The sequence below is a fragment of the Neolamprologus multifasciatus genome, chromosome 13, assembly GCF_963576455.1.
Source record: "Neolamprologus multifasciatus chromosome 13, fNeoMul1.2, whole genome shotgun sequence".
NCBI classification, from domain to species: Eukaryota; Metazoa; Chordata; class Actinopteri; order Cichliformes; family Cichlidae; genus Neolamprologus; species Neolamprologus multifasciatus.
Window position 1 is genome coordinate 6,927,613 of NC_140451.1, and position 22,757 is coordinate 6,950,369.

General features: G+C 39.9%; 1 protein-coding gene across 4 annotated transcripts in view; it reads right to left on the minus strand.

Moving 5' to 3' along the window:
• LOC146504938 (stromal membrane-associated protein 1-like) overlaps positions 1-22,757 on the minus strand; it is a 141,355-nt gene that overhangs the window by 78,799 nt on the left and 39,799 nt on the right. The window contains exons 5-6 of one of the 4 annotated variants that reach the window (XM_085182893.1): positions 18,456-18,524; positions 13,091-13,153 (exon numbers count right to left, since the gene is read on the minus strand). The exons of 1 other annotated variant lie outside the window; for it this stretch is intronic. In XM_085182893.1, coding sequence (XP_085039019.1) covers positions 13,091-13,153; positions 18,456-18,524 — 132 coding nt within the window. The remainder of the gene's footprint in view (positions 1-13,090; positions 13,154-18,455; positions 18,525-22,757) is intronic. 2 more of the 4 variants (XM_085182895.1, XM_085182894.1) reach the window with 2 other exon arrangements.

Sequence of the window (22,757 nt, forward strand, 5' to 3'; positions counted from 1 at the left end):
AATGCTGTGAAATTCCTACCATGTACTGTGGGTCCATTTGTGTTTGATTTTGAAGCCATTTGATAAACTCCTAAACCTGTAGCAATAATTTTAGTAAAATTCTGGTGTTATATATAAAATCAAAGATGTATTTATTCAAAAGATTAATCGTTAAGGACAACATGCCTGGTATAATCTGACTGTATCCCAATCAAGTAAATTTCATTTGACCAGATTCTATTAAATTTAACATTTTAAAATGCACTTCTGTAGCAAAGTTACATGGAAAATTAACATGTAATCAAAATACTTAAAGTAAGCATTTTGGGCATACAGTGGTCCCTCGCTTATCGCAGGAGTTACGTTCGAAAAATAACCCGCGATAGGTGAAATCCGCAAAGTAGCCAACTTTATTTTTTTACAATTATTGTAGATGTTTTAAGGCTGTAAAACCCGTCACTACACACTTTATACACTTTTCTCAGACAGGCATGAACATTTTCACACTTTTCTCTTAGACACCCTCAAAGTTCAAACCTTCGTAGAAAAATAAATCCAGTATTATAGAACGAAACCAAAGGCACCCGCGGTTGCCTTTGACGGTGAAAAATGTTTCGTCGGTGTCGTTGTGTTTTTTGGGGAGAAAACGTACAAACATACAGTACAGCACTTCAGAGTCACACTGTTAGTGATCAAAAATATATGTAAATTTGACAAGCTGAACGCATTCTGTACTGTACAGGAGACAGGGCACGGAGGAGATTGACTGACAATGGTCTACAGCCAATCAGGACGCAGAACAGAATGCTCTGTAAAAAAAAAAAAAAAAAAAAAATCAGCAAAACAGCGAGGTCGCGAAAGGTGAACTGCGTTATAGTGAGGGACCACTGTAAACAGTTTTTTTGAGTATAGGCACAAAATCATTGGCTGATAAAACTCTAGAACCTATGTTGTAATTTAGTGCCCAGCTATCTTTCTGAACTACTCCACTCATACAATCCCAACAGAGCACTTAGATCATCCAATCACAGGCTCCTAGCACAACCTAGGACTCGAATGAAGTCAAGAGGTGACCGGGCCTTTGCATCCGTGGCACCTAGACTCTGGAATAACCTCCGTGTTCATATTCGTACTGCCGAGTCGATCCAGTCTTTTAAATCACGTCTTAAAACTTATTTTTTTACTTTGGCTTTTGATTCTATCTAGTTGGCTGGTCCAGCTTGTTGTGTTGTTACCTATTGTTTGTTTTAACTGTCTCATGCTTTTACTGACTGTGAAGCACTATGGTCAACACTGTTGTTTTAATATGTGCTATATAAATCAATTTTGATTTGATTTGATTTGATTTGTTCGACTGAAGTTTTTGAAAGCAGTTAAATTAACGTGTGTCATTCAAGTCAAAGTCTATCAGTCAAACTCAGTTACATTAAATCTTCTAACAATAGCAAAGCAATTACTAGAGCTTAAGAGGGGCATAACTGCAGTGATGGAGACCAAAGACAGTATAACAGGCTGAGTTTATGGGCTCAGTCACGTGTTTTGGTTAATACTGGAAAAAATACTGCATCTATTTTGTAAACCTTGGTCTTCCTATTTTCAAAATGGAGTATTATGTGTGGTATGAAACTTCTGTCTTTGGCTAATGACTTTTCAATCACAAGACCCACCCTTCTCGTAACATAATGTTTTTGCAACCAAGATGGCGATGATTGAACCTTCAACATGTGGGTTTTTGAAGTCCATATTTTACATTATCTATGGAGACAGAGTAGACTACAGTATAAGTGGCTGAGAAGAATTTCCTTATTACAAACTAAGAAAGCAACCAATGATGAGGAAAGCCTGGATCTTCATTGGTGTTGCTTTTCCTCTTGATAAGCACACATCAAAAGTGCTGCCTAATTACGCTCACTGCTTACGCTCTTTCTGAGAGACAGAAAAGCTCTGGACTGCAGGTTTGATAGCTATGGTAGCAAAATTACAGCTATTAAAATATATGACCCTGTTCAAAAACCATAGCAACACCATTCTGGTAATAGCTCATAAAGAAAGCCCAGAGTAAAGTATGCAATCAAGTTTAATTCCTCTGCAGCAAAGTTAAGTTCCCTTCACAGAAGCTTTAATACATTTTTATCCACAGCATGTAAAATAGTCCGCCCAGCTTGAAATATGCTGGAAATGTCTCTGACAGCCCGTGTGCAGGTCACTGATTGTTCAGACAATTAACCAGACCTCGCTCAAACTGCAAGCAACCCATCAGCAGAATTTAATTAGTTAGAGACGACTGGCTGAAAAATATGCAGATATAGCGTGTACATTTGACCCGTCCCCACCATACACATCTTTGAACTCACTTTCTGCTAAAGTTAATTAGAGCCCATTAGCATGTGCCAATAAGGAAAGTCTCAGTAGCTCAGATATTTTTGGTAAATAAACATGAGGAATGGGAAGGAAATATTAGAAGGTAATGTGAGAGGTTTAAGGAAACAATAAATCACCCACATTCTACTCTGTAATCAAGAAGGGATATTTTTCATATTTTGAAATGACGCTTTACTCTCCAGAATAAAGAATACGGTTAGAATATGTATATATATATCAACATCCAACTGGGGACATCAAAAGAGTCAAAATCTAAAAGCAGCATCTCATTTTTCTTCACTTGCTTTTGAACAAGAGATACTATAAAGAGAAAAGTTGATAAATCTTTAAGAAAAGAGTTTAACCGTTTAAATGTAAGTCACCTTCTCTGGATGACCGATGTCATCTACAATAAACAGCCAACAACCACCAGCAACCCACTGGAAAATATTCATTTTTCCCCAGTCACTGGCTATTGCAAGGAGGTTGCCAACTGCCCTCTAGGCCTGGGTGACTGAGGCCTTGAAGCACTGGACCCAATTTCCATTTTTTGAAGGAGTGTCATACAAATCTTCTTGACAGTTGTTGTAGTTTTTGACATTGCATATTTATTCTGTTTGTAAAGCAGAATCTAATCTCATTTTTCCACGGATGCTCGAGCGGTTTAGATACTAACCTGCTAGTTAGTATCATGTTCTTTTTCTTCAGCTTCTTGGTGCATTACCACCTCAACCAGGCAGTGGTAAATTCTGTATAAGTATTTTCTTTAAAAAAAAGTATTTTACCTGTGGATTCTTCTTTTTAGTATTTATATAATCATATGTAATTAGTACATATGAGTGAGTGTGAGTGTGTGTGTGTGTGTGTGTGTGTGTGTGTGTGTGTGTGTGTGTGTGTGTGTGTGTGTGTGTGTGTGTGTGTGTGTGTGTGTGTGTCATGGCCAAATGTGATCAAACTGTAGCGATAAAACCTCACAAAGTCCTCGGGCACTGTGTCTGTCTGACAGTTTTTGTCATCATGATGGTGTAACAACCCTGCAACATGTATGAATGTCCTCCACAAACGTGTACAGCATATCAGCAAAGATGCTAAAGAAAGTCATGCTGTGCCACGGTAAAAGGTGCACAGCAGGCTAAAGGGTGAGAGCGTTCAGTGAAGAAGAGACACAGAGAATGGGAGAGTGCAAGAGAAGCCAAAGTGTGGAAGACGGGGATGCTGTGGGGGGGGGGGGGGGGGGGGGGCTAACAAGTCTCTCACTCTGTGTCCCTGCAAACACACACACACACACAAAGCATTCAGTTATCTCCCTGACACTGGGCTTCAGAGACAACTGAAGTACAGCTGAGACGGAGGAAAAGGACAAAAAGGAGATGGACAACGTCACATATCTCTGCAAGTATACACACACACGTGCACAAAGACAGCCATTCTTGCAAACAGACAACATCTGTTGCACAATTTATGCAAACGGATGAGTTTTGATATCTAAGTCCATGTTGGCTAAGTTCTGTGACTACCAGAACTTATTGTTCACTTTATAATCCAAACGTATTTAAATGCTCTAAACTCAATGAAAGTAGATTCTCACACGTTTAAGAAATTTGAACTTTTATCTGTGTAAACATGTTCATTCATTTCAACAATTTTATTTGTATAGTGTCAAATCCCAACAACAACTTTATACTATAAGGTAAAGACTCTTAAACAAGGTAACAAAAACAAAACCCCAACAACCAAACAACCCCTATGAGCAAGCACCTGGCAAGAGCGGAAAGGAAAAACTGCTTTTAACAGGAAGAAACTTCCAGCAGAACCAGGCCTTAGAGGGGCAGCGATCTGCTGTGATGGGAAGAAGACAGGACAAAAGACACTATGGAAGAACTAATGATTAAATGTAGAGTGGTTTTTAAACACACTCAGTGCATCATGGGAAGCAGCCTAAGCCTATTAGAGCCCATTTCATATCTGCAAAAGTGTATATGGACCATAAGATGAATTATGAAAGATGCTATTAGCATAGATTCTATAGCATTCTTTAGGTTTCAAGGATAAGTGATTTACTACCTCACTCTCAGGAGGTAGCACTACAAAAAAATATATTTTTTAAAAGAAGAATGCACGCGTTTCTTGGAACTTATGTTATTACCAGTTAATAATCAACTGCGATCTGATTATTATTTTCAACTGATTGTCTTAACAAATCAGCCAGTTCTGCTAGCACTGTCATGTGAAGGCTGTGTGCAGGCAGGAGAGGTGGTAAGGAGGACCCAATGTGCAGACACTCGGAGGCAGAAAGTAGACTCAAACTCAGATTTATTGCTAGATGGCAAACAGAGAACTAGCAAAACTGGGAATACAAATACTAAACTGAAAACAACAATAACCTGAACTGGCAAACGGACAGAACACACAGCAAGATGAGGGTAGATCGCGACACTGACACAGAGAAACACATGGTTTAAATACACAGAGGGATCAATCAGGGAATGGGTAACAGGAGGGAAACACAGCTGGGGCAAATCAGGCCTAACGAGACAAAGGAAGCAAAACCAGACGCATTTACATGAGACACAGACTTTCAAAGTAAAACAGGAAACATAACACAGAGACGCGAACTTGACAAGGGGATACAGCTGACAGGGGAGACAGCAACTAGAGAACACAGAGACATAAACCATAAGACAGAACTCTAACAAAGAAACCAAAGACTAGAAATGATAAATAATATAAGAAACTCAAAACCCTGGGTCAACGACCCAGGCATCCTAACAAGCACAGCTGAAAATTTGAGTTAAGAAATTAGCAAAAAATTAAACCAGAAGAGTGTCTAAAAAAACAACAACAAAACAATAAACAGCTCAGTGAGCTGAGCTGATGACCCAGTAAGTTTACAGAAGAGGCCTAGATCTGAGAGAAAATCAGACCATGTCATAACTGCTTTAAGTCACACAGAATAGATGTCAGAAGCTTAAAGAGGCTGACTTCTGCTAAATGGGTCAAACTGGGCAGAAAGTCTACAAACACATATCATCCTTATAGAATATGATGTAACACTATAGATCAACTTACCTCAGAATATATAAAGCATATAAACAATTACAGCGATATGATGCAACAAACACAGCAGTGCTACTAATCCAAAATACTCAAAGCTTCGCAGAACTGAAACAAACATTTATTTTTAGCTCCATTCTGCTGCTGATACATACTTTAGGTTTCTGAATATTAAACTTGCTGCTGCCTTTCATAGTGTGTAACTTGAAGGCCCTGAATACTTTCTCCCACACTGAAAACACTGGATGATAGAATTATTTGAACATCACCTAATAAGACTGATTCAGGACAGACAATTAGTTATGTTAAACTTTTCTAGCAGTCCTTCACAAACAGGGAACAGTCTGTCTATTCTCTCCATCTGTCAGCTGCTGCTGGCTCTTCCTCCTCCTCTTCCTCACACACTGCTGAGTTTGTCCTGGTGGATCATTGGGGGTGCAAAGCCTCACAGATGATGTGCAGCAGTGGGTCCCTCAGTCTGTCCTCACTCTGGACACTTGCAGTCGTCACACATGGAAATCAAATGTGTGATAAGCTGCAGGATTCAAACACAAGTGTAACTTATAAACACATGTTCATACTTTTATTCCACAATCAGAGAGAAAGAAACAGAGAGAGAGTGCAGGACAGACAGACAGGTGACAGTCTCAGGTGTACACACTGCTACAAAACAGCACAAAAGAAGGAGGACTGTGTTATTACGAAACAAGAAGAGTTCCCAGATGGTACAGTGGACACATGTGTGACTCCTGTGATTAAAGCATCTTTCTTTCAGCTTAACGAGTGAACCGTCAGCTCGTTCAAACACACGTTAAAGTCCGTTTGGCTCGACACCACCGAGCAGAGGCAGCAATATAACATAGCTAACATTAACAGTGCAGTGAATCCTGCTTGTGCCGTGATATTCAGGACTGCAAACCGAGCAGCATCACTGACTTTCAGCTTGTTGTGTTTGTGGATATATGACTGACTTTAATTATCCATAAAATCATCAGATTCTCTGTAAGATTAAGGTCGACTATCGAACAGCGTATATTTTAAAGTAAAGGCTTTAAAACAAAGTAAACGCTGAAAGTACAAACATCGCTAATGTCACATAACTTTGCCGACATGTGGCCAACAGTCATGTTTTAATGTTGTTCATTATTAAACATTTGCACATAAATAAGTTACATATTATTCAGTACTTACTTTTAAAAGTTTACTCTTCGGCCGCTCCGCTTCCACCGTTTTTTTGGGCAAAATTATCCACACCCACTGCCGTGCTATGAAGTCTGGGATATGTCGGGCCACGAAGTCTACATCGCCACATCCTTAAAATTCAGGGAAATGAAGGACGCATTTGAGGGCTGCATTTCGAGCAGCCTTCAAATTGGGACAGCCTTCGTCGCATGGCGGTGACATAATTGGCCTTAAAATGCGGCCTTTAAGGCTGCAGACCCTGAATTGCGATACAGCCAGAGAGCCTTGTTGGGTTGCAGATAGTGAGCTGTGTGCATATGGTGGTTGATAGCTCCTGCTCTGTGAGGAGTGTGTTTAGGTGACTCTTTTTAGCTTACTTTTCAGTTTATTTACCAACACCTAGGTTTTGTTTTTTCCTTCTTTAAAAGGTGATAGCAGCGTGTCCGTCTCGTTTAGTTTAGTTCAAAATAGAAACAATAAACAAACAATAAAACTCTATTTTGCCTCCCTGTCTCATTTTTTTCAACCTGGACACCTTTTGTTACTTTCCCTCATCCTCTGGACCATTTTAGGGGAACGTAACAATAATAATAATTTTGAACTTTTACAAAGTAAGAAATGAAATGATTTGCAGAGTGAACATAAAATATTCACTCTGCACGCCGCTGGATGGACTAAAGTACTGAGTTTTACGGATTAGTTTCCTTCAGCATCAACTTATCGGCTAATTGGTGTCTAAATTACAGTTATTACTATAGTTAGCAGAATCAGTTAAAACCACTTAATCTAACATGCATGTTTTCATGTTATGTTTTGTTTGTGTGTTTGTTTGTTTGGGGGGAGCAAAGTTATTTCAACATTCTTAATAAGACACAAATCATAGTGCAAACTCTGCAGAAATCCTCTGCACACCTTCTGTGGCCAGCTGACTTAAAACGCTGTTGTGTGCATTTTACAAGTACACACACACACACACACCGCACAGTTACTAGTAGCTCTGAAAGCAGTGGGAAGCAGTGGGAACTACACACAAAGCCTGGAGGCAATTTAATCTTCATCAATAGGGCTTAATCATATGCCGATTGCTTTTGATGCCATTAAAATAGAATACAAGCTCTCTTTTCAACACTGCTTTTCTTCTTCATTCACAGCAACGCTGCGCTCTTAGACCAGCTTTGGATACATTTACACAGGAATAACCTGAGACAAAGAAAGGTTAAAAGAATTACAGTACAAACTGTAAAAGCACCACAATTTGTATATATCATCAGAAGTCCAACCAAAAATGAATGCAAGCGTTGTTTGAATGGACATGGCAGCATCTCTCCCTTCAGTCCATCAGAGATCCTATTTATTAGAATTATTCATTCATGTTTTACTCATTTAGCTTTTTTCTTCCCATTTAATGGGACTGAGTTCAGTCAAATGCTTTTACACACACACACACACACACACACACACACACACACACACACACACACACACACACAGTAAGCCCCCAGCCAGTCAGTACTGTATGTACAAACTACAAGCATATGACCATAACAGCCTTGTCACTAGTTTTGTTTTATTCTCTGTGCTTCTCTGGTGTTTTCTCTCCTTACAGCTTCCCACCATTAAGTTCACATAGCCTCTGTGTGTGAAGTGGCATCCTGGGCATTTTTCTTCCGCAGGCATGGAGGTTAACTGGAGTGGAAACTATAAACTGCATTTAGTCAGAGCGGACAGGATAGAGAAAACCCTCTATTAAGGTGGATGTAGTTTCCCAACATGATATTAATGTATTAGAGATGAAAACATTTCTTATCAATGTCAAAAACAGGAGACGAAGGGCAGAGCAGTTCATCCAGACCCGCTTTTATGGCCTGGGAGGCCCAGATGAGCTGTCGACAAGCCTCCGTCTCTGCAAGTTGCCGTCTGAGAACAGCCTCCAAGACCGCGAGAAGGGCATCTCAATGAATGCTCAGCTCCAAGAATCCAGTTCAAACCGGGGATATCAACAGCATTTACCATCATTACCAAGAACAATGCAGCAGTCACTGGATTTTATTTGGGACATGTTCATAATGGCAAAAATAAAATTCTACAGCCTTGCAATCAAGAGGAGAGATTGCAGGATTGCATCAGTTGTGTTATGAATTGAGAAATCTTTGGAAGACTAAAACACAAACAAGCAAATTCAGTGTGACCTGTTACATCACATTTCAATATATTCACTGTTTTCACAGGGTTGCCTTACACACACATGTTGTAAAGCATGGTCATGTTCATAGAAAAAAAATAGTTTTCAGTAGTTATTTGGATGTAAATAAAATGAGTGAGTAAATATGTCAGGGCAGAAATATTGATAGAAAATAAAATGGGACACAATAAAGAGAAAAACTAGATTAATCTTGAATATGCGAATGTATCAGAGGAAAACACCAGAGAGGACAGGGCTCAGTCTTAGTTGGTACAGTTCCCCATAGCCTACATTTTTGTTCTCTGCAGAACACACACACACACACACACACACACACACACACACAAACACACAAACACACACACACACAAACACACAGGCTGCTGAGAGCTATGTTATTCCCTCACTGCTTCACAGGCCATGGAAACTCTGTGAATTCACTAACCATGACCCAGAAACACACGCACTCACCCCTTTCGCTCCTCTCTCGTGCTCTCTCAAGCAAACATAAGTGCGTGCGCACACTATAGATATGCATGAAAGCAGCTCTAGCGCACATACACGTGGGTAACAGCAAAGGCCAACTCGCATTATGCCTGCATCACACACACGTTCGCTGACCCTCACCTCCACAAATCAGTTATTTGCAGCTCATCGCGAGGCCTGATCTGGAATTACATTCTAGTCAGACTCGCATCATTCTTTGCGGTCAAAATCACTTATCTCGACTGACAGCAGCAACTTACCAGATTTTATTTTAAAAACGCAACATTATGCAAGTTGTCTTTCGGGATGGGAGAGGATCTTTATTTCTGGTGCACTCTACTGCATTAACAGTCTATCGACATTTTTTAAAAAGCTACTTTTGCCACATTTTCTTTACTTCCTCTGAATGACAGAAGGCTTCTTCTGGACAGATATTACACCATTATATTAGGAACCTGTTTAATCCAGCCGAGGTTCCACTTATATATTATTCATTGCACACACTGATGATATTATCGTCCTTCCAGATACAGTTCCCCTCTATATGCCCCTGTGTGTGAATAAGAAATAATCCACACCGATGGACGTAGCAATATTAAAGCATGTGTGAACAACATGAATGTTTATGAGGGGTTTCCCCTCGAGGATGGGCTCAGGATTCAGGTGGAGGGCTTCACAGGCTCTTGGCTTTCACTGTTGTCGCACATTGTGCATTCAATAAGTCGCACGGGCACACGCAAAGAAAAGCTGCACTTCACCTTGTCATAACTCAGGCTTTCACAGTGCTGCTACAGCCTTGTACATAAAACATGATCACTGCTACTGGCCTGAGTTCTCCTTCTTGTTACTGTAGGTTCACTTTGAGGGTTTTATGGGTTGTTTTCTTATAATGTTCCTTGTATTTCTCTTCAGCACATCAGCTTTTAAAATTCTTGCTTATATACTAATCAGCCACAGCGACCATGTTATGTTGGCCCTCCAAGTTCCACCGCAACAGCTGTGGCACACAGGAACTCTGGTGGCGTGCTCTGGCATCTGGCACCAAGATTGAAACAACAGATTGTCCTAAGGGTTGGGGGTACGGCCTCCTTGGATCAGACTTGTTCCAGCACAGATGCTTGATTGGATTGGGTAGCTTAGTTTGGAGGCTGAGTTACCGGCTTAGGATGTTTGTCATGTTTCTTTAGCTGTTCCAGAGCATTTTTTTGGACTGTAGTGAGATGTTTGGGGGTGGGCACTAATGTCTGTGGTTGCTATTGCCAACCATAATGACAGCACATGCCAGGAATCAATGTTTCCCAGAAGAATACTGCATTGAAACGCAATAATCAATGTTTTACATTTAGGCTGTCAGTGGTTTGACTCCGTTGTTGCAAAGACTGTATATAAAATAAAGATTTAGTCACTAATCCTGACAAAATATCAAGTTTACACACACACACACACACACACACACGCGCACACAATTTCAAAGTTATTTTTTGACAGAAGCTACAACTGTTAAGCTAGATTAATTACCTTTTTGTTTGTTTAAGTATAACTCACACATATAAAAACTGCCTAAAAAATTAGAAGAAAAATAATAATACAAATGTGACCTACTGAGGTTGGATCTGCCTGACGAACACTGCCCACCATACAACAGCAAACAGTACTGTACACTACACATGGTTACTTAAACCAGTTTGAATGTGCCAAGAAACAAAGCCCTGCAGGCTCTAATCAAAATGCAGTTTTATATTTGCATATGCAACAGAAGCCTTTAGGGGTTCATGTCCAGCCTGAGTTGGACCAGTTCCTAATTATACTAGCTATAGTTCAGCCCGATTAACTGTAGTTTGACAGCTTTGAGCCTGAGATCTGTGTGCCAAATTCTTTTACTTCTTGTTGTTCCAAATATATCCAACTATACTATCCACGATCATGTGAGCTATACGAGCAATGTAGAAGCTAAAGGTGAACCACGCTGGGTGGTGATAGGCTGTGTCTGAGAGTGTGGATTAGGAAGGTTCTGGTGACAGAGCCAGAATAAAGTGTATGTACAGTAGCAGTAAATAATAAGACTGAGCTGCACACTGACAGCAGATACATGCTGCAAGACTCCAGCCAAGATCTTGGATTCTGCTTGCCAAGTGCTGAGTAGGGCAGCACAGTGGATTAACCCCACTGCAATAAATTCATCCCAAGAGCAGCAGGTTTTTTCCCCCTAAGCTGATGTCATCATAAAGATAGCAACAGAAAAGCTTCTATGAAAAAAAAATATGAGTTTTAAATTGTCATTGGTTGCTTCCATTATTTCTCTTTTAAAAAAAAAAAATATTCAAACTGCAAGACAGAAAAGATATCATATGTTTAAAGTTTACTGAATTTAATGGATCCAAAAGGTCTCAAAAAGGCTGACACGAAGTAGGCGTGAAAAAAACAACAAAATAGCTTGAGGAAATTGTTCTGTGCAAAGTGGAAAACTGTTCTGTGCTCAGTCAAACTGAAATATAAACTGAATTGGAAAATACGGAGACCACATTCAGCTAGAACCTTCAGCAGCTAGAACCCTATATCAGACAAAAATGGAACATTCCTCTGCTAAATGTCCAGCAGCTGATCTGATCAGTTCACAAATGTCTTGACTGTTGTAAAATAAGAGGGGATGCCAAAAATGGTAAACAGCTTCCTGAGATGTTTTGCGATGTTTTGAACTCACACATGCACAACACAGTTGCATCCTCGATCCCAATGACTTCCCTCTATGAACAGACGACACAACTACCACTGTGCAATACTTAATTTTACGTGCAATAACCCACACTGTAAATACATAACACTATTTATTTTTTACATTCTATATTTTTTATGAACACTGTTCATATATATATGAAAAATAGTGCTGGAGATATTGTGCACCTCCCCCCTTTTCTTTTCCCACATGTTTGCACTGAGTAGGAGATGCTCTGTATCTCATTGCATATCTATACAGTGACAATAAAGGCATTCTATTCTATTTTACTGCCATCAAATTGAAAATGACTTTATTAACTCTTTAAATTGTACATTTTCTCACTTTAAACATTCGATTTGCGCAGATATCCTACTGTGAATAAAAACAGGGTTCTATGTTTGTAAACCATTGCATTATGTTGTTATATAGATTTTACACAGCACCCCAACTTTTTGGGAGATATAGTTATAGGTTTTCTTGCAGGTCTTAACTAGCGAGTTAGCTGGATTCTTGAGCTACTTGAGCTCAGATTTAAGACAACTCCCAATTGGTCAGATTAATCTGCATCATTTATGGGTTACTAGAGCCGAATATTTAGGTCTCTCAAAAACTGGAGAGTGCTTCATCAGTGAAAGACGAGTTTCAATAACTGTAACTGATTCTGGTGGTAGTGGTTCATTGATCTAATTTGTTGAAGAGACAGACAGATGTTCATTCAACGTGTTTTTTTAAGTGCCTGCACCAATCAACAAAGTTTCAAGGGATAACTTTCCAGATGGTCCCATGTAAAATAAACACCCCAGAATGCTCCACTCCTGTTCAGCTGCCAACTTACAGTGTTTGTTAAGTACCGAGTAGACTGTAAAGATTGTTTTTTTACTAAAACTGCTGCTTGCTGTGGTTCTGATTTTCTGGCTTTTCTAAAGCTTGAAAATCAAAACTGCAAATATACCACAGCACTCCATTAACTTAGCTGACAGTACAGTGCAGTCATGGTTAAAACCTAAGTTTACTTGTGTTTTATCGTAGGCTCAACTCAATAACTGAATCCAGAACCATATGAACCTAAATCACATGTCTCGTTTTTCAGACTACACCTGTAATCCATGATTTATGAGCGGTGTTTCTACCTTTGAGTTGTTGTGTCTCTCTACTTTGTCACTATCCTTCTCTTTCTTCTTCTCACGCTCCTTCTGTAAACAAAATGAAAAGATAGTGTGAGACAGTGACGTATAGTTGGTGCCACCAACACACATATCCATTTAACTCATATACACACACATTTATGGGGACCTGTTGTGCTCATTTTCAGCTCCACATTTTTATTCTTTGACTCTACTAGACTAGCTTTGCACGATTCCTAGTTTAAATTGTTCTTATGTAAAGATGCTGGACCCTGCAGCCCATCAGTTCATCCTCTATCTGAAACCAGTTGTTATAGCTCCTCTCTTTTAAAGCCAACTTAATTCTGATTGGCTGTCACATGCAAATAGAAGGTAAACTACAGGTGGGCGGGGTTCTGTGTCTGAGTGGAGCGCATTTATCGAAAGACTAGAAAAACTATCAGTAGCCTGAGTTTGGCCCACAGGGATTACACAGTAACCTCATTATATGAAACTCTGGCCAAGTGTAATGTCCACCACTGTCACAATATGACAGAAAATAAGGAAAAGCATAAGAATTTTCCATTTTTTTCCATCCATTTTAAGCCTGGGTCAGTGTGGTTTTTTGACTGGAATTCTGGTTATACAAGTCCCTTCTTCTTCTTCTTCACATTGATATTTACATGGATGCTGGCAACTGGAGCTCATTTTGGCTCAAATAGATATGAAACTGATGAAAGCCACAGTACAAAATGACAAGCTACCAATGGAATCTGAAAAACTTAATTTTGGAAACTGCAATTTCTTAAAATGAATTGGTAACTTTATATTACGGCCCATGACTAAGGGTGCAAGTCCCCTGTAGTAGAATAAATTTCAGTGTGTATCAAGAAGAATCACAGTGCTTTAATTACAGATCACCGGTACCATCAAAACACGTGCTGCTAGACTCGACCCCAGACATGCTGGCAACCACTGTAAGTTGTGTTTGTGAAACTACATTCAGTAATGTATTTTAAAATTCACCTCAAACTTCAATCAGATGACTTAGACCAGTGTTTCCCCAACTTTTGGCACATATTTAACATTAGAAAAATCACACAGCACACCACCATAAAAAATGTCAGAAAAAGCATATTGATCATTTTTCCCCATGCAGATGGTATAGCAGAATTGGCTCGGTTTGTCCCCAGTACACCTTTTTTGCTTTCATCTGGGACCGATCAGATTGACTGCTTTTTCTTTTCAAATATTTATCCATTGCTATTACGGCACGATGTGCCAGGAAAGCAGTGTTCCTCCCAGCTGTAGTAGGTCTCGACCTCCCGTTAGCTTCGAGATGGTGGGTGTCAGATCTCCGAAAACATCAGAGCACTTTTGCAAATATGTGATGTCTTGTAAACCGAGCAGATATCTGACGTTTACACAACTACATTCACGCCTCAAAATATCTTAAAGGTTTATTTTGTGACCCAGAAAGAGTAATATTACAACTAAGTAGCTGCCGAGATCTCGCAAAAGTTTTGCGAGATCCCGAGTTAGTTTTGCGAGATCTTGCAAAAATTCATTGTAATTTTTTTTTCTCCCATGTCCCTTGCGGGGCTCCGTAGGAAACACTGATTTAGATACACCCTGTATTTTATTTGAAATTTAAGCGAAATTACATTTACCTATAATATTTAAAGTTCACCACATAAGGATGTAACGAGGCTGATTTACATAAAAAATAAAATAAAATTATTTACAGTGTAATTTGTGTCTCTTTTCCTGTAAAATACCCAGAATTTTGGCACTACCTTAAATTTCTTATGCACTACTTACATTTACTTATAAGGTAAATTCTTGTTTCCTGTAAATGCTCTACTTAAAATTATTTACACAGTAAGTATTAAATAATTAATTTAATTATGTCTTTGTTTTCTGTAACGACCTGATGTCTTACTTCCTTATTCTAGTGTGCCTGCCTTTAAGTATTTGGAGGTAAATATAATTACACTGTAATTTCAAATACCTTGAAATTCAATTTAATTACAGGGGAATTATGCCCCTATTTGCAGGTGAGATTATTAAGTGTTACTAATTAATTAATTAGATGAATTTGGCAGAACTGAGCAGCTTAAGAGCACCAAAGTTCATTCCTACCTCTGACCCTATTCTCCTCCATGGCATCAGGCTGAAGCTCATCAGCACAGAATTACATCAAAAAAAAAAGTTGAAATTGGTAAAAACCATAAACCATCGTGACATTATCTTGTCGTGAGTTGCGCGTTTCTATGCTAAGTGGGATATTGCTGATAGCAATAACTAACATGGCAATAATAAATAATTCAATTAAACCTCCTTAATTTTCTCTGCTTAGCTCAGGACAATATTTACATCAGCAGAAGTTAAAAACTCCAGGTAACATTAACTATAATAATGCATGTTTACACACAGCGGGCTTGACCATACATGCATAAAATTTGTTGCAGTTATTAACAGATTTACAATTCTACACTCAACAATTTAGGTGCAACAGAGCAAATCAAACTGATAATTACAATATTTTCCTGATACACTGAACTGACACTTTGCTGTCCTGTGATACTATAATTAACACGTAACACTGCTCAGGAATCGAGAAACGAGCCACTTTTCTTCACCTGATAGTGTTCTATATGAGAATGCATACATTGAACTGGTAAAATTTGCTGTACCTCATAGCAGGTCGGAAACAATTACATCCCATTCCTTAATGCGATTATAATGCGCCCACAATGCAGACTTAATGTGCAGACATTATTAGCGCGCAGAGTCGCTGTAATGTTTTCAGGTTAATGCTGCTGTCTTGCTTTGTTATATGTAAATGAGTCAGCACTGATGCCAACAGGCTTTAGCTAATGACTGTCAGGACGCCAAAGAGGAAAGCTTTAGTTTAGCAAGTAAAGCCTACAATCTAGCCATCATGACAACAATAACCGCCTCATTCTCTCCCTCGTCGGCTCTACTCTCACTGCAATTACTTGAACATCAGAAACAATAGCTTCGTGATCATCAGTATTTACAATGGTGGAAATCAGAACGAGCACTGAGGGCATCTGCTGTTATTATGGATATTGTATCTTTTGTGAGCATATGAAGTCAGCGGTTCTTCTTTGTTTGATTGCTTTGTTTTTTAAACTTTAGAATAGTGGTATGAAATATTAAAAAGCAAATATATTATAAAAAGAAATGTCCGATGTCAAGTACTGTCACAGGGGGAAAATTTGCTCTTGAAATTTAATTCCAAATCCTTTGTGTCTCTCAGGGGAAGCGACAATAGCTGCTGTTTATACACGAGCAGCATAACAGATACTGGTCTCAGTTCTGCTTCAACTGCTTCTTGGCTGTTCATTTACAAGAAATTGGCTGCATCTTCCCTTATTGTTTTCATATCAATCACCAAGTTAGAGTATATTATCATGAGGCTCTGGCAGGCAGCAAACTTCTAACTCTATCATCTATGAGCTAATGAGACTAGCATTGCTTCAGAGGCATTAACAGGGTATTATAGTCCCATCTGATCATCACTAATAAAACACAATAAATTGCGGCTGGGATCCTTTGCCTGCTATTATGCTGGCTATGCTTCTAACTTGATTTTTTGTTTTGTTTGCTTTCCCACTGGTTGACCAGGGTAAGCCAAAATAATACAGATTCTCACTGGGTTCTCATTGGCTCCAGTCAGTCCAGCTCAAGTCATATGCTGCTTGGCGAGTCACCACCATCGCCAGGCAGCATATCAAAGACATTTGTGCAAATTACTTGCTGTGTGGTCAAATGTTTGTGCATGTTGGAGCCATCAGTGTTGTCTTTACTAGACTGCTTGTTACATTACCTTTGCATTTTCCCATAAAAAGACCCGAAACACACCATCTCAGAATTACCACTTAACAATATTACCTATAGGCTACAGACCCACACACCAACACAAATCTCTATTCTAATGAGGACACACATAAGATCTTTCTCTTCGTACGTTATGAACACAAAGCAAATATGAAGTAATGTCAGAAGTAAGTGTTGCTCACTGGCTAACAGTGTTAGGATTAATGTGTGACAAGCAGAATATTCAGATTACCGTTTTTGTTGTAATAAATAACCAAACAAACTTTTGCAAATAGGCAACCTAATACCATACCACGAAGCTCCTGGCACACAGTTTTTGTGCTGATGTTAATGCCAGAGGAAGTTTGGAACTCTGCAGTTACTGAGTCAGCACAGCACTGGTGATTTTGACACCCACTCTGTAACTTTACATGGTCTCCCACTGCATGGCTGAGCTGCTGTGGTCCCTCCACTTTGCAGTAATACAACTTACAGTGGATTGTGAAAAGGGGGGAAAAGTTTCAGGGCTCAATGCAGCAGTGGCATCCTATTATGATACCACACTCCAATTCAGTGAGCCCCTTAGAATTACCAAATTTGTTTCAAAATGTTTATAACATGTATGTAAGTATTCAAAACCTTTTCAGGTGCATCCTGTTCCCACTGATCATCTGTGACAATGGACTCCAGCTGTGGTAAATTCAGTTGATTGGACATAATTTGAAAATGTCGATAATAGGAGACTGTGACAAAGGTTCATCTTCCAATAGGACAATGACACTAAGCACACAAGACAAGATAACAAAGGAGTGGCTTGCGGCCGAGCCAGAGCCCAGATCTGAACCCAAGTAAACATCTCTGCAAAGATCTGAAAATGGCCAGGCACCAATGCTCCCCATCCAATCAGATGGAGCTTAGAGGTTCTGCACAGAAGAATGGGAAACTGCCCAAAAATATGTGTGCCAAGCTTACAGCATCGTACTCAAAAAGACTCCAAGGCTCCAAATGTTGCCAAAGATGCTTCAATTAAGTGCTGAGCAAAGGCTGTGACTATATATGTACATGTTATATTTGTGGGGAGGGGTGTTATTTTTAATAAATTTGCAAATATTCCAAACAAATGTCGTCAATTTGTCATTGTGTTTGTATTGTGTGTAGAATTTTTACTTTTTTTCCTTTAAATTCCTTTTAGAATTTAAAAGGAATTTAATCCATTTTAGGATAAGGCTGTAAAATGACATAATCAACAACATACTTTCCAGATGCAACTGGATGAAGAAGCACCTAGTGTGATCGAGGACTCTCCCATACTGCAAAAAAACAAAACACATCTGAAATCTTTCTAAGGCTGAATCTTCTGAGGGCAGGATGGAAAGATCCAGGATTGGACCCAGCTGGTTGGCCAATTATCAGAAAGAGAATTAAAGAAGCTTGTCTCACTTGTCTCAACATGACACTAACACGGGAATCTAGAAGACTACACAGCACCAGAACACAAGCACAGCAAGGCACCACCACACCAAAGGGTGAAAGAGGAGATGTGCACCTCCTGTCTGCTCTTGTCAGTCTGCGAGGACGGCGAAGTGGTGGGAGGAGTCGCTTCAGACGACTTCAGCTGAAAGACAGAGAATTTCAGACAGAGGGTTAGACATGAAGACGAGGAGAAGGGGGAACAGAAAAAAAATCAAGAGCGACGAGAAGAACAAGGAGGGCACAGTATGGAGCGAGAGCGAGACGGAGGGGGAGGAGAGTGAAGCAGAGACAGGAGTGACTTAATTAGAGGGAACGAAGGATTTTCTCCACTACAGCAGAGTAGTCTTTGCTTCAGGAGATGCAGCAAACCAAGGTTATATTCAGCCCCGCAGCTGCACAGGATGAATAGTCTCTAAATAGAGACTCACATCGCACACAAACCCACAGTTACTGAGTGTAGGGACGACCTCTATTAACCTGCCGTTGACCTTCGAGACAGACCGACAGCTGGGTTTGCATTGAACTCTGCAGCCAACCAGCTCCAGTAAATAGTTGTTTTTCTGTCCATCACAGTGTTTCATAGAATAGGAATCAGCTATCAGGCACCACGACAGTAGCCACATCCTCCTCCGACATTACAATTGTGGAGAAGTTGAAAGGTTGTTTGTATTGTCTAGTAGCAGACATCCCCCAAGGACTGCCACAGATACCAGACTTTTTCAGGAGCAATAAATTCATGAAATAGTCTCATTCTTCAGCCCTTGGCAGGAAATGAAAACCCATTTTCTCTGTATGCTTTTTGCTCAAAGAGATGAGTGAAATATTGGGTGATTTCACCTGACATAGATCAGTGCTTTCTACTCACTGATTTAAAATATCGATTAAATCATTTCCAAATAAATTACTTTAGATCTGACTAATTATTATTTAGTCGCGGTAATTTAACAAGCACAGATTTAGACGGAGTTTGAACTGCATTAAGTTTTCTTCTTATTTACAGCGATCGGGCATAACATGATGACCATGTGCCCAATACTGTGTTGATCCGACTTCTGCTGACATACAGTATATGAGCTGTAAGGCTGCACGATCAATCAAATAACAGATAGCTGTTAGCAGGGAAATTTGAAAAGGATATGGTCCACAAAGGTTCATTTCCATCGCTGCAAACATCTGCATGCATGATATATTACAGATTTCGTGTTTTTGGCACAGAATTCAAACCTTATATTTTGATGATTTTACACGTTTGCATTCTGCAAAGAAAATCCATCGCGAAAGGCAGCCCAACACCAAGGAATGAAAACACAATTTCTACAGTAATTGCTGCCATTTTCAGTCCGTCTTCAAAATTCATACCAATCCCATCAGCCACTTCATCACATAACAGTCTAAAACTTTCCTGGCTGTAATGAGACATGTCAGTTAGCAGATTTAACTAAACAGTTGTGATGCTACCTTGCCTTTGTCTTTATCTGTTCCTTGTTTATTCTTTGCCATCTGGCTATTTGCTGCCTTTCTACATGCGCCACGGCTCCAGCTACCTCCCTCAAGATTTGCACATCGTCTCCACTTACTGCCTCTCCACACAACAGCTGAACAGAGTAATTATTCCTAAAAGCAGCAAAAGTAATGAGGTCATAAAAGCACTAAAAATATATACATTTCTTTTGCAGTCTGTTACATGGGTGAAAATGACACAGTGCACCGCCTGAGCCGCATGGAGCAACGGGGAAATGTTTAACAAGATTTTGCCCAGGACCAGTATAAATGAAAACCATAAAAAGTGAGAAATGTTAGAGTCTGAAATTGCTTTAATCATGCTCTCGTGATAAAACTACAATCCACACATACTGGAGAAAAATCAGAGAACTCCTGGGTCTAAAGTTTAACTCCTTGATGTTAGCAAGATACAACCCCCGCAACATTACTGAAGCATTGTAATATCATCTTGATGCAGAACAAAAAGCAGCATCCAAAAAAAGCTTTGGATGCTCTTCATAAAGCCTGGAGAGCTATTCCTGAAGTTGCCTCACAGAGTTCAGGCTGTGCTGAAGAATAAAAGGAAGCCATACAAAATATTGACTTTCAAAATCGTTAGAACTGAACTTCTAAACTGCATTTCCATGGATGTTTGTAGTCTAAGGAGCTTGGGGGGGAAAAGCGTCTGGACTTCTTTAGGTTTCTTGAAGACGTTTCACTTCTCACCCGAAAAGCTTCTTCAGTTTTAAGAGCAACTGGTGGAGAGTCCCAGATTTTAAGCCCTAAGGGAGTGTCCCCAAAGAGGGTCATGGACCCTGTATTGATCCTCTACCTAATCACCTAGCCTCACCCTATCATGTGATTTCCTAAGGTCATATGGCCCAGGACGTGAGTGGGCATTAAGGTGTCTGGGAAGGGATCTCAAAACTGGATTATAGATGGCAGAGGGTGTCGTAAGCCACCGCCTCTGTTCAAAGATGGTTGTTCACAGTGGACATAGATGGCTTCTTTCACTCCTCTTTCAAACCATCTGTCTTCTCTGTCCAAACCCGTTTTCACACCTTGGCTCGTGTGATTAGGTAGAGGATCAATAGGGGGTTCATGACTCTCTTGGGGGACTCTCCACCAGTTGCTCTTAGAACTAAAGAAGCTTCTCAGGTGAGAGGTGAAATGTCTTCAAGAAACTTAACGAAGTCCAGACTCTTTTCTTTCCTTAGACTCCGATGACCTGGATTAGGGCTGTGCGATATGACCAAAATCTCATATCCCGATATAAGAATTCTATCGTCCCGATAACGATATAAATCACAAAAATGTAACATTTTCTGTAAATTCTGTGAATCTCAGGCAGCTCGACTTGCGGGAAGTGTTTCCAGCTGCGCGTCATGTAGCTGGAGTCGAGTGTTTTAACCGATGTATGAAACTACACATTTTTAGACATAAGTTGTAAAGGCCGTCGTTTTCTTTGTGAGTATTTATTACACGGCGTGCTGCGGGGGAAAGCCTGTTCTAAGGTTTATTTTTTAGCACCTGCCGGCTCTTTTTTACTTCTCATCCATAAATTACTGGTGTCTGGTTGATCATCATTTAATGATGCATTAATTGATTAGGACTGTAGCACAGTCACATTGACAGACATCGAGATACTGTCAGAATTTTATTCCTGTTGTTACGAGGACAGCTTGAAACTTGTCTCACTGTGAGATGAAGCACCAAAGATACGAAGGAAGAAAAAAAAGAGATAATGTCGCAACTCTGTTTTATATTTTATTCTTTTGTCTTGGAGAATCCAAAATAGCAAAGTGTGTACCTGAGTTCATACAGAAAGAAGAGTTTGTATGTGTCAGTGGAGTCCAGAGTAGAGCAGCTGTTTCTTTGCATCAAAAGGAGACAGTTAAGGTGGTTTGGGCATGTGATTGCATGCAAGCTCGAGGCCTTCCTTTGGAAATTTTCTAGGCACATCCAGCAGGGAGAAGGCACAGAATAAGATCCAGAACTTGTGGGATTATGTCTCACAATGCCTGGGAGTGTACTGGATCACAGGTGGAACTATAAAATGATGGTTGGCTGAATGTATATTTATAATTGTCCATTTTTGTTAATTAAGCGAGTGAATTGACTCACGCTACCAGGAACAGCTGAACAGTGAATCCAATTCTTGGTCCAAGCTCAAGTGATCCTACCTTGATGATCAGACAAACCTTCCCTGGTTCAATTGTAGTAGCAAGTTTTAAATAAACAGAAAGAAAAGAAAGCTGTGGGTGTCAGTCCTGTTGTCTCAAACCAAGCTACAAAGTTCCAGTAGCACACTGTTGTTAAGCTCCTGCACACAACACTGTTTGTTTTGTTGGAAGCTAAAATGAGGCTAAAGTGATGCACGCCTAAACACTCTTTAGTATTTAACTCCCTGGGAAAAATACATTCCAAGAAAAGATGTTACACTGCATCACTAACATCAACCCACCTTCCTTCCTTTCTCAGTGCCATCCTCCCCTCCTCCGCTCCCTAAACCACCTCAGGGAGGAAAGTAACGCTGACTACAGTATGTCTTTCTGAGGCCAGAACAGAGAACTGTTTTCTCTATTTTTCATCTTTCTACATTTCTCTTCTCCTCCCTCCCCCTTCTCCTGCTCTTGTTGCCTGTGGTGGTGAAAGCAGCGCAGCTGAGATGTGAATTCAGAGCATTTTCTACCCCCCTAACTCATTCTGTTGATGTCTTTTAAGGCTGTTTTTTATACATTTCTCTCAAAACTTCCTCATCTTCTGACTTTGATGCTGCTGGAGATGTCAATACTAAACAGGCACAGATGGGCTGATGATGAATATAAAGAGAAAGGAGGCTGGAGAGTAAGAGGGTGAGGCTAAAGGGATGCAGAGGGAGGGGAGGGCGAGG